General features: G+C 45.6%; 1 protein-coding gene across 2 annotated transcripts in view; it reads right to left on the reverse strand.

The window, feature by feature from the left end:
• vcla (vinculin a) overlaps window positions 1–12,616 on the reverse strand; it is a 41,246-nt gene extending 28,630 nt beyond the window's left edge. For both annotated transcript variants that reach the window (XM_030771601.1, XM_030771600.1), the window contains exons 1-3: window positions 12,449–12,616; window positions 3,658–3,728; window positions 292–442 (exon numbers count right to left, since the gene is read on the reverse strand). In XM_030771601.1, coding sequence (XP_030627461.1) covers window positions 292–442; window positions 3,658–3,728; window positions 12,449–12,616 — 390 coding nt within the window. The remainder of the gene's footprint in view (window positions 1–291; window positions 443–3,657; window positions 3,729–12,448) is intronic.

Raw genomic sequence — 12,616 nt, forward strand, 5'->3', positions numbered from 1 at the left:
TAATAATAATAATAATAATACAAGTTTATTTAGAGCCCAATATCACTATTTCCAGTCTCAAAGATAATAACAATAATAAAAATTATTTAATAGTAATTTAATAAATTATTAAACTGAATTAAAACTGAATTACTGAGCTGAATTAAACTGAATGTCCTCAGTTTTAAAAAGATCTGGTGTTTTAAAAATAAAAAAAATGTCCTTTTTCCAGCTAGAGTGACTAAACCACGAAGCCACCAATCACAAGCTTATGTTCCGTGTGTAGATGGTGGTGCCGGATTGGCTGCGTACCTCGGCCTCATCGAAACTGAGCAGCAGGTCTGACGTGCCTGAGAGAATACCGCGCGACCCGTCAATGAGGTAATCCCGCGCAGGAACTGAATACGGGTCTGCCTTCAACATCTGAGCTGCCTCAACCAGTTTGGCACAAGAATTCTCCACCCTGTCAACAGAGGAAAAAGCCAGTTGAGTCAGATTAGGGTAAAAAGGAAAGCCAAGGCACCTGTTCATTAAACCAGACAGATCACGAGACTCAGTGTATGAGTCTGATTCAGTTTTGTGTTCACCACAGAATAATGAACAGGTACAGAACACAGGTCCATGAACAGGCACAGAACACAGGTCCATGAACAGGTACAGAACACTGCTCCATGAACAGGTCCAGAACACAGGTCTATGAACAGGTACAGAACACAGGTACAGAACACAGGTCCATGAACAGGCACAGAACACAGGTCCATGAACAGGTCCAGAACACAGCTCCATGAACAGGTACTGAACACAGGTCCATGATGGCCTTAACACAGAATCCATCTATAGAAGGAACGACAAACGTGAAGATATGTCGTGCAGAAGGTGAAGATGATAATGGTCGTGCTGGGGACCAGTCTGCATTGTTTTGAATTGAAAGAGCTCAGTTTGATAAAAGAGCTCAGTTTGATAAAAGTTTTGACTCATCAGGAGACTGTGAGACACATACACATATAGAATATGGCAAATACTTTGGAGAGCAGAAGAGTCATCAGACCAAACCATTTTCACATTAAGAAAAGACCAAACCATTTTCACATTGTGAAGAGAGTCCAAACCAAAGGAAGTGAGCAGAGCCAGGCTGTCAGGTGAACATGCTCCACCAGCCTCCTTAGTGCCACAATGTCTCAGCTAAACTGCAGTGTGTTTGAGAGAGTGGAGCTGTATCAGGAGGAAAACTGCAGTGTGTTTGAGAGAGTGGAGCTGTATCAGGAGTAAAACTGCAGTGTGTTTGAGAGAGTGGAGCTGTATCAGGAGGAAAACTGCAGTGGGTTTGAGAGAGTGGAGCTGTATCGGGTGTATGTCTCAGAAAGGCCAGGGGGTAGAGGCATGACATACGTGGCGGAGCAGAGGCTTTGCTCCGTGGCGTGTGTGAGGAGCAGTTCATAGAGGCACCTCCCTGTGCGGGCCGGGCAGCCTGTCTCACTAACCACCGCACCACCTATTAATAGAGCGGTTCACATTCTTTGTCAGCGACCATGTGTGCTCTGATTAACAACCTGCTGTCACTCTGTGTTTATCAGGCCATATGTGACCGCCTGCTCTTCCTGCGGCTTGGACTGCTTTTAAAAACTCCTGCTTCATCCATATTTAGGCTGCGTAAGAGGGGGAACTCTGAAAATCAGTGTCACACCCCATTTCTGACAGTGAAGCGGGAGCAAACACGGTCAGCGCGCCTCCGTATTTTTCAGTGCCACGTGTTTTTAAATCCTCTGGCGGCGGCGCAGTGGGTAGCGCTGTCGCCTCACAGCAAGGAGGTCCTGGGTCCTTTCTGTGTGGAGTTTGTAGGTTCTCCCTGTGTCTGCGTGGGTTTCTGCCAGGAGCTCCGGTTTCCTCCCACAGTCCAAAGACATCTAAGTTAGGTGAACTGGAGAAACTAACATTTTCCCATAGTGTGAATATGTTTGTCTGTGTGTCTGCCCTGCGATGGACTGGCGACTTGTCCAGGGTGTGTCCCCGCCTTTTGCCCAATGAATGCTGGGGTAGGCTCCAGCACCCCCCGCAACCCTAATCAGGATAAGCTGCTTAGAAGATGAATGAATGTATGAATATTCTGATGAACCAGTCTATCAGTTCCCGATAATGATTAGTTCCCAATAATGATTTACTGGCTCGCTTTGAAACTGAGATTAAAAAATGCCAAACAGCAGGGGGTTGAATGTGGTTTGTTAACCGTAAGGGTAAACTGTATGGAGCCAGGGGCCATAACCCAGGGGAGAGGAGAGAAGCAGGGCCCATGCTCAGGACAGACTGCTGATTAATGACACTCCTCACACTACATTCACCTCTGGAGTGGGCACAGTGGACAGGAGTGGGCTATGCAGTGCCCACACAAGCCTGTAAACACATGACCACATACATGCCTCTGATTATTACAGGTCAGAGGGCTGTTTCAAAAAGGCACACCACACAGCAGCACACACTTTTCCCATTCAGCCGCTCCAACAACCGTTCAAACACACAAAGTCCTCCTCGCAGGAAAACCACATCAATGAAACATTGCATCGAAACACACTGGAGTTGGCAGGTTGCTTCTCTCTGAAACTCTGAGTTATTCTGGTTTGAATCTGCAGGCGTCATAACGTTCAAATTAAAAATCATTTTTCCTTTGGTTTCACTGTTCTGTGTTCCGATAGTGACATTTTCCCTCTTAACTGGAGCTGCTTGTTATATGAAGGAGAATTACTGTAAGGCTACATAAGCATTTCTCACTGCACAGGTGATAAAAGGACAGAATATACTCTACAGTACACAGTGTGAGGCACCAAAGAGTCCTCATTCTGACAGGACACACAGACAGAGATGGAACAGAGACAGAGAGACAGAGAGAGAGAGACAGAGAGAGAAAGAGACAAACAGAGAGAGAGGCAGAAAGAGAGAGACAGAGAGAGAAAGAGAGAGAGACAGAGACAGAGAGAAACAGAGAGATAGAGACAGACAGAGAGAGAGAGAGAGAGAGAGAGACAGAGACAGAGAGAGAGAGAGCATCATTATTGATCTGATTGTATATGAACAGATATTTATTGGCCATTATTCTCTGTAGTACCTGCTGCCAAAATGCCAATTCTCAGAGTTGGGCAGAGACAAGGGAATTCGCTGATAGAGTTTGGTCCGGAAGCTATGAATAATGCATCTCCAGCTCGGCTGAAAATGTTCACTCCCCCGTTCAGCAGAGGGGATCACTCCCTCTCTGCCAGAGGAAATGCACAGACCTCCACATCATTTCTCACATCCATAATAACCATATGAAATAGTTACTTCATTTTGCACTCGTCACAGTATGCAGACAAATCAATGTTTCTACAAAAACTCAGCCAAAGGACTCTCTTCAAGCCAGTGCCACTGATACTGGAGTACTGACCAACCGTATCTAGAGTGGAGAAAAGGGCTTCTCTATGTTCTGCTTTAAGCTCTCTCTCTCTCTCTCTCTCATTGAGCCGGGCTTCTTCCTGAGCAGTCAGAGCCTTAAGGCTGAGCTGGTCATTAGGACACCGGGCTTGTTAAGCTGGTGAGCATTGAGTGTGTCTGGGTGATGGCTGAGCCTGAGAATAGGATCGGGCTCATGGGCTCATGGGAAGTCACATGAGGGGCCCCTGGAGAGAGAGGGGCGGGAATCGGAGGTCTTACTTAATGAAGGCCGGGGGCATGTCTCTCTTCATTATCTGGTCCTCCGTTGTCTGGACCGTGTCTTTTCCCACCTGAGGACGGAGACAGAGGACATGGCGGTGAGTCACAGAAAACAGTCTTAATAACACAGAGGTGTTTCTGGACAAACACAACAAAATCAACGAAAAAGCAACATGTGGGATTATGGATCATAACTGTCAAACGGCATAAAAGTAAAACTCACAAAACTGAATGAACCTTTATCTTTCTTTTCTTTTTTTTTTTTTTTAGGCAAAAAGCATCTGTTTAGCGTGGCGTTTCCTGCATGTTTCTCTTGTCTCCATAAATGGTGAATGTATGAATAGCTTCCTTCACCAGAGTTTGTGCTCCTTCATATTTAGCTGTTTGGTGTTGTCTGCCATGGGGAGGGGAATCACTCAAACGCAGTTAGCTTAAACACTCTCATGTGGAAAGCCTGTAGTCCTCACACACACACACACTGAGCTGACACACTGTTAATAGGGCCACTCTCATTAAGCACACACAATAAGGTCCTGTGTCCAGCCTTGACCCATGGGCTGATCCACTGTCCCAAGTCTGGGAAAACGCCAACCGTGGTCCAGCCAATCAGTGCAAAGATATTGCAGTCCAGCCAATCAGCTTAAAGATACCCCACACCCTCAAACTTCTCATCCAGTAAAACCACACCCAATTATTTCTCTCTCTCTCTCTCACACACACACACACACACATACAGACACACACATAGACAAAACAAACCTCCACTATATCCACGCTTTACGTTAAACACAGTGTAAAACAAACACAACCTTCCAAAGATATTTTGCTGCAAATGCAACCAAATGTCCACATGAAACTTCATTACACATGTGGTCAAGATTTTTCCAAGCATGTTTAAATTACACGCTATTCCATACATGTTCTGTGATGTATAAAACTGGAATGGCTACATTTTGCAATAAAATGTAATAAAATGAACAAACATACAGATACACAACAGCAGATGAAGCACTAACACCAACATTCCCCATCAGTAAAGGTTTTAAGTTACAAAAAGACGAAAGGCCCACACTTAAACACAACCACTCCTGGGTAATGTCTCTAGTTTTTAAATGCAGTCCTATGGTCTCTAATGTAATACTTCAACAGATACACACATTAAACCTTTCGCAGCACAAAGAACAATTTCCGGGAAACTTACAGCCTCCTGCAGATCCTGTATTCATTAAAACAGACACACACACTCATATCTCCACAAACCACATGGCCCTCGAGCTGCAAGCTATTTTCTTCCAACAGATGCAGTTACAGCGAAGTGGACCCATCAGTTTGTTCTGCTCTGTGTCACTGCTGTATAATAGCTTTTTAAAGCATGAGTGAAGCTCTGCTGCTTCCTGGACATAGGGGCTAATGCACTGTCAGGGGTCACATGGCTCTCTGGATCACAGACCCCGAAAAAAAGAACCAGAATAAAGTGCAGTGTCTCTGAGGCGAACCGAGCAGACTGAACTGGTCCAGACCACAGGTATCTGCTCTGTCCTCCTCAGGATCTCCTCATACAATCGATCCTGTCTGTGGCGAAGTGCAGCTCTGTCGTGTGGCGTTGACCACACAGCCTCACAGGCCCTGCGGGGTTACACTGACTCATAAATAAGAATAAGTGGGTTTACTGCTGGGCTAAAGACAGAACGGAGGTCAGGGAGGTTTGTGTCCCTGGGGGGGGGGGCATGCTTACCGGGGGGTGGGGGGGTACACGCGGGCTGAACCCGGCATCCAGAGGAATGCAGCAGGGCCTGATGCTGAGTATCATGAAGACCCCCCATCTGAGCGACACCCGTGTTCCTGCCTGTCCATCTAACCCCAGCCTAAAGACGTCTAAAACCAGCACGTCCAGTTTCTGTGTTACCAGTGTTTTCCTGTCTCTCTCTCTGTGACCGCGCTCTTCAATTCCATACACAAGTTTCTCTCTCACCAAAGGCTTTATTCAAATGCAGAAGACGGCAGGACTGCCCTGCACCGGGGGCCTCCATCTCTCCCATGGCCAGGGACATCAGACCCTGCGGCTGCATTCCGTCAGTCTATTCTTAGCCCCGGGGCTGTGGAGACTGCCCGGGGAGCAGGCAGCATGGACGCAAACCTGGGTGCTGTGTGACCTAATGCTCACTGCTGGGGAGTCACTGGGCCAACACAAAGCCATGCCTCACATTTCAAAATCCAAAGCCCGTCCGTCTATAACCAAACCAGTCCAGGGTTCCAGCTTAGTGCACTGGCCTCATCAAACAGAACTGGACACAGAACCCAGGGAGCCAACACCAGTACTCTGTCAGTACTTTTATACAGTAAATGGGTAATTAATGATACAGTCTGGTCAGCTCTTGCCCATAATCTCTGTAACCTTTTCTCTGAAGCTGTGTCTACAAGCCAGTTTAAAGGACCAGGGTTGGTTTCCACACCTCCCTCTGTTATGACACAAATTTGCCTGGACACATATTCTGCTTAGACTTGGAGACACAGTCATTTTGTCTAACACATTAAACACCTTTAAATAACCTATGCTTACAGCAGGTTACGGAATGGTGGACAGCTCTTCTGAAGCGTATGTGATTTGACAGGATTCCGCGAGTTAACGCTGTGCTGAGAAGCAGCAGGTCTTTCCTGAACATACACACAGAGCACAGCACCATCACAGCTCTGCTGTAGAGCACAGCTGTCAGAGGACACTTGTCAGTATAAAACTCACCTGTGCAGTTATAACTCAATCATCTCCACTATGCGTGTTTATGACCACAGTCCAGAAATGAATCATCGGATTTTAAACCTTCACATGAATGTCATTCTCTGAGTGTGTGAGTGGGTGTGTGTGAGTGTGCACACGTGCATACGTGTGAGAGCGTATGTGTGTGTGAGTGTGTGACTGTGCACGCGCTTGCATATGTGTGAGAGTGTGTGTGCGTGTGTGTGTGTGTGAGTGTGTATGTGTGCATGCATGTGCATGCATTTGTGTGTGTGTGTGTGTGTGTGCGTGTGTGTGTGTGTGTGTGTTGTCTAAGCGTCTGAGGTGCTCAGGTCCACTGGCTGAAATGCTTTGAATTGTCTTTAATCTTGTTTGACAGTCGTCTGACAGACTGAGGTTGGAGCAGCTGCTGACCTTGACTGTACTCTGCAGATCCATTACGGCAGTGCTAATGGGACCTGCATCAGATCAAACTGCCTTTTAGGGAGGCCTTAGCTCACTAACGCCATAAGCATCGTACATTAATTATGCATTACCATAGACAATCAATACATTCAGCATGCTCTATGTTAGTCACTTTGTAGCCGATATTCTCCTGCAGCCAGAAACATGAAAGAAAAGTGGTCCAGGTCTAGGCCTCTGGTGGGGACTCTGGAGACCTTTTATGGGCTGGTGTTGTGTGGAGAGCCTTCCTTTAAAGGATCTGTGTATCTCTGAGGAGATCATGTAAACAGCGGGAGGCTAGCACTGAGAGCTATGACACAGCTTAAATCGCTTTATGTAAACTGTCGCGGCTAAAAAGGGTATTCCTCCAACTTTCTACTCACATTATTTATACTGCTTACTGCAGGTGTCTACACACACACACACTGACACACTCACACACACACATGCACCACACACGCACATAAAACAAACAGCCAGTTTATTTACTTAATCCAACAGATTTGTGCAATGGATTTTCCATATTTTAGGGTCATTGGACAGTCAGGAGACACACTTCTCATGCACTGTTGATGGGAAGGTTGAGGACATTGAGAATGTTACCTGTACAGTCTAATGTGACAGATCTCCCACGTGGGACGACACCGGGACAAAGATGTCATCTTCTACTGTGTCCCCCCCCCCCCCCCCCCCCCCCCCCGAGGTCTGTCCTCATCAGCATGTACAGGAAGCACAATACGTCCCGTTACAGTTTTTGAGCGCCGTGAAAGACAGAGCCAAAACGGACCAGATATTCTCAAGATGCAGGTCGTATGTTGCAAAACCTTCCATAAATTCACACTAAAATTACGGAGATACATGACCGTAAAGTGAAGCCCTTCTGTATCTGAAGTGACTGTCATACCTCTGGAGTTTGTTCTGATTTCTGTGCAGTATAAACAGGAGTCTTCTGTTAACTGCTATGGGAGCCACGCTGAAGTAGGAGAAATTAAAAACAAACCAGCAACAGTTCAGATCTAGTTCTCTGCTGTGGCACAAGTCCAGAGCTCTCAGCCTGTAGTGATGTAAGCACTGTTTTTGGCTGGGTGTGGGGGTGGGGGGCGGCGGGTGGAGGTTAGGGGCTATATGTCTGCCCCCGTATCAAACATTTCCCCCTCAGACTTCTGACGACAGACCAGTCTGAGGAAGCAGACAGACAGACAGACTGACAGAGAGACATGGTGGCCTGATTCCTTGCCAGAGCCATGATCAGACTGAAGGCTTCTTTCCTCCACAGGGGGCCAGAAAGAGCTGACAGAGGATGGAAGTGAGAAGACAGACTGTAAAAAGCCTTTATGTGACCATGCTGATCTGAGGCTCTGGTTACCTGGGCCTTCCCCTGGCTCCCTCTCCACCAACGCCAACACACACAGGTTTTATGGACATGCTCTACAGTGGGCCCCTGTCAGCGTGAGAGTGTGTCACACAGGAAATGATTTCTGTTTGAATAACATTTCACCTGACATTCCCTCATATTACAAAGGGCAGGCTAGCAGTAACACTGAGTTTGAGTTCAACTGATTTGTCAGTATCGGTCAGTATCTTCCCTCAGATTTCTATTGATTATAATGATGGAAAAATCCAAAGGTCAGTGGTTATGCTAAGATATGGGCCGTACCATTCACACGGCTCGCCACGCGGGCCTGCGGTGGAGTTTTGGCGTGTCTGCCAGTGAACAGGTGCCTGATGGAGAAGGGGAGAGCGAAGGGGAGGGTGGGGGTGCTTCTCTGCCGAAGACGCTGACGCCCGAGACTTTCCCTCCCCAACAGGGAGTCACCCCCACCAACTCACCTCCCACCTCCCACCAGTCACTGCGAGACTCTGTTACTTCCCAAAGCAGTGGATCTATTTCTGCCCTCTGCAGCTCCCAATCTGGGCTCCACATACATAAATACAGTTAGCAAAACTGTCTCTTCATTAGTCTATTTTAACACCAGAAAGGTCAAACGCCATCCAGGGAATACACAAATCAAGATAAAGATTAATCATATAGCGGCGAGTTAAACGTATACTCATAACTCCAGCCGGAGATTGCCGTCTCCATTTACACTGTGAGAGGGAGAATTCTCTTCAGCTCCCCTGCATCCGTGGCCTCACGCACAACAATGTCTCTGCTAACCGCTGTCTGCTAACTGCTGTCTGTTAACTGCTGTCTGCTAACTGCTGTCTGTTAATTGCTGTCTGCGAAGCATTCTGAAACTTTCCGAATTTCATCACCTTAGTTTGAAAAGTGTCCCCTGGGGGCCTCCTTTACTGAGGAACGCAAATCGCACAGAGATGGTTCTCAGTGAAGAAAAACAAGTCACTCTGAATGACTCAAGTAACATGTGCAGCAGTGTGTCCCAGATTAAAACACAGAGCCCCAAAACCAAGCTCATCTAGTCCAGCAGAAGTCCTCCCAGGCCAGTAAAGCCAGACTGTTCAAGGCTAATTGACACTTAAGTCATTATGAATTGTCTGAGGGCAAGTCAGCGTTTTACATCACACCACACAAATGGATACACATGAAAACATTTCAAATCATATTACTCTTCTGTTAGATACAAGACAGACACTTATATCATTATCTTCAAAGCGATACTAAAAACAAGACATGCAGGTCCATTTACATTTACCCTTATTTTTCATTTTAATTTTTTTAAAAAATATTATTTACTGTTTTCAGAAGTAGTTTCTATCCACTCATCACAAGCCTCACTCTCATCTTCACAAGAAACAATAGGGAAGATGCAAACAAACAAACAAACCAACAAAAGCATGAGGCACAGAGAACAACAGAGAACATGAACTACAGACCCTAAACCTAACTCTGTGTTATAACTACAGACACATCAGGTCTGCACAGACCTCTGTGTTATAACTACAGACACATCTGGTCTGCACAGACCCCCGTGTTATAACTACAGACACATCTGGTCCGCACAGACACCTGTGTTATAACTACAGACACATCTGGTCCGCACAGACACCTGTGTTATAACTACAGACTCATCTGGTCTGCACAGACCTCTGTGTTATAACTACAGACACATCTGGTCCGCACAGACATCTGTGTTATAACTACAGACACATCTGGTCTGCACAGACATCTGTGTTATAACTACAGACACATCTGGTCCGCACAGACATCTGTGTTATAACTACAGACACATCTGGTCCGCACAGACATCTGTGTTATAACTACAGACACATCAGGTCTGCACAGACAGCACTTTGAGCCTAGAGCTGCAATAGGTGATGCGTTCAGCTGGGAACACGTTCAGTGTCTGATTCAAATTGAGCACATGCTGGTCCTTTCTTCTCGAAGAAGACTTCAGCTGTGCACGTTACGTAACCAAAACAACAATTCTCTAAGGATAGCATGCTTTTATCTAGCACAGTGACAGACAGAGATGAGTGCACAGTTAATACTATTAATGATGAAGTCAAGAGGGTTTTGCAATATAGAGCCACTACTTCAATAGTCCACAACAATTGTCAAGGAGCTCTTGAACATCAAATCATCTTTTTCCTACAGGAAAAAGGGGAAAAAACATTATTTTCTGCAAGACTGTTTTAGTTCAGAGGATGTTTGCTAAATCCAGTTTAATTTTAGCATTCGAAAACATGCAATATCATAATAAAAGTAGAAGACAGCATTGATCATATGACTGCAAATGACATAGTGAGTCCTCTGATCATTGCAATAGGAAGCACAAAGCAGGGATTGCTACTTACAGGATCAATCAGAATTAGCTGAACTGTGCTGATTTCTCAACAGAGCAAGTACATCACTGAGCAATGAGCTTAATGACCATGTCAGTTCTGTGTTTTCTGTCCATTCTCTTCAGAAACTCACACAGACTCACTCCTCACACTCATCTTGGTTTTTCTTTTTTTTTAAATAAAATCTTCACAGATGAATCACCTGTAATTAGAACCTCATCCCTCTTCAGAGCTGAGGGATGATCTCCAGCGTAGCGTGAGGATTTGGCCCATACGTGCATATTTTACCCCTCAGTAAACATAAAAGAACCTCGACATAAAGGTGGAGTTTTCAAAGCCTCCTCTCCATCAGGACGTCTGAGGCTCTGGACTCCTGCTCCACTTGGTCTTCCTGATAATCGAGTGTTTACACAATGACTAAATACCTAAGTACCATGTGACGTACGTGGAACTGTGCAGAAGTCTTGGAGGGGAGCAAATAAGAAAACAAACTCAAAAGATGTCTCTTGAAATTACATCACTTTACATTAAAATTATTTAGTGAACTATTCAATCTACTGCCAAATACAAAACAGTGCTTCTTCTCAATAAAATGCCAGAGACGTTCAGGCACAGAGAATCGTTATCAGACCGATGTAACAGGCGTTTTTTGTTTTGTCTGAGATTGTTCTTGTTATATTTTGTTTTGTTTTTATTTCTGCATCCCAATATCAGTAAAGACTTTGGTTTTAGCTGTTCTCTATGTAGCGCAGTCTGACTCTGGGGCCAGTGCTGAAACGTACAGCATCAATAACACCTTTTCATGGTTGGAGTACGGATTTTATGAAAGAGGAGATCTGAGTTCAAACCACTGGGGGGCCCAGCCCTGTCACAAAGACTCTCAACCCTTGTTTTATAAGTCCGGTCGGGAATGAAGAACTGGACTTCGTGCTTTCATTTTTACCCAGTGCATGACTGAACCCAAGAAAGAGCCCGTTCACTGATATTCTGAGTCCAAGCGCAGGAAACTGGCACCGCGTTCACACTTGTCCCACCATATCAGATTCTAACTAAGATTTTCGTGGTTCAGCAAGATCAGAGTTAATGTTTAATGCTTCAAAAGAATTGATTAAAGTTTAAAGTTTTAATGAACTGTTCTAAAGCCCAGCTGAGTAGAAACTTAGTACTTAGTTAGATTGGGAAAGCAGTGTGTGCAACGTCTGAGTTGAGTCTACAGCTGCATTTGTTAAGAAGCAATAGGCTTTTTATAACCAGTCTAGGACTTCCATTGCGCCACATCCCGACATAGACGAGACCCTGTGTGTTGCAATCCGAGAGTTCACCACTGACAGACCAACTGGATACCCACGGTCCACTAGCACCTTGGCTCCCCAGACCAGCAAACAGTTAAATACATTTTACCAGTTTCTTGTGTCTCTATCCCAATATACCACTGGACTAATACTGTTTTCCCCCCATATAATGCAGTGTTAAATTACTATTCTATATACTGGAGGAAACTGAAGGAAAGGAAGATGTCTATAATGTAATCAGACATTGCAAAGTGATTCCCAGATTCTAGTGATTGTCCTGCAGGTTCCAGGCAATTCACTGGCTGTAGGAGCCAAGCTCTCAGTCAGCAGCCTGTTCCAAACCTGTTTTTTCCCCCACTCAATCCTTAACTGTGTGCTCTCACCCACAAACGTACAAAATTTTCATGATCTGCACAGGGGAGCGTAAGTGTGTGAAAAGTTTCCAACTCAGAGAAGTATAACAGATGTGTCTCCCCCAGCGTGGAGAGGACATCGTTTTCCTTAGACACTCAGGATGTGTTAGTAGCTCCCCTTTAACACACGACACTTGAATAAACTGAAACATAAGGCGTCTCACCCGCACAAGATTGCTGACCGCCGCCTGCACCGCAGCCACGGGACCCGTGAGATCAGGAATCGCTTTGCCGTCAACTTCGCCCTCCTCGTGCATGATGACCAGATGGGATATCTGCTGAGCCACTGGCTCCAGAATACTCTCTATGGTCTTGGTATGGAAAACCGGCAT

Source organism: Chanos chanos, chromosome 4 (assembly GCF_902362185.1).
Source record: "Chanos chanos chromosome 4, fChaCha1.1, whole genome shotgun sequence".
NCBI lineage: Eukaryota > Metazoa > Chordata > Actinopteri > Gonorynchiformes > Chanidae > Chanos > Chanos chanos.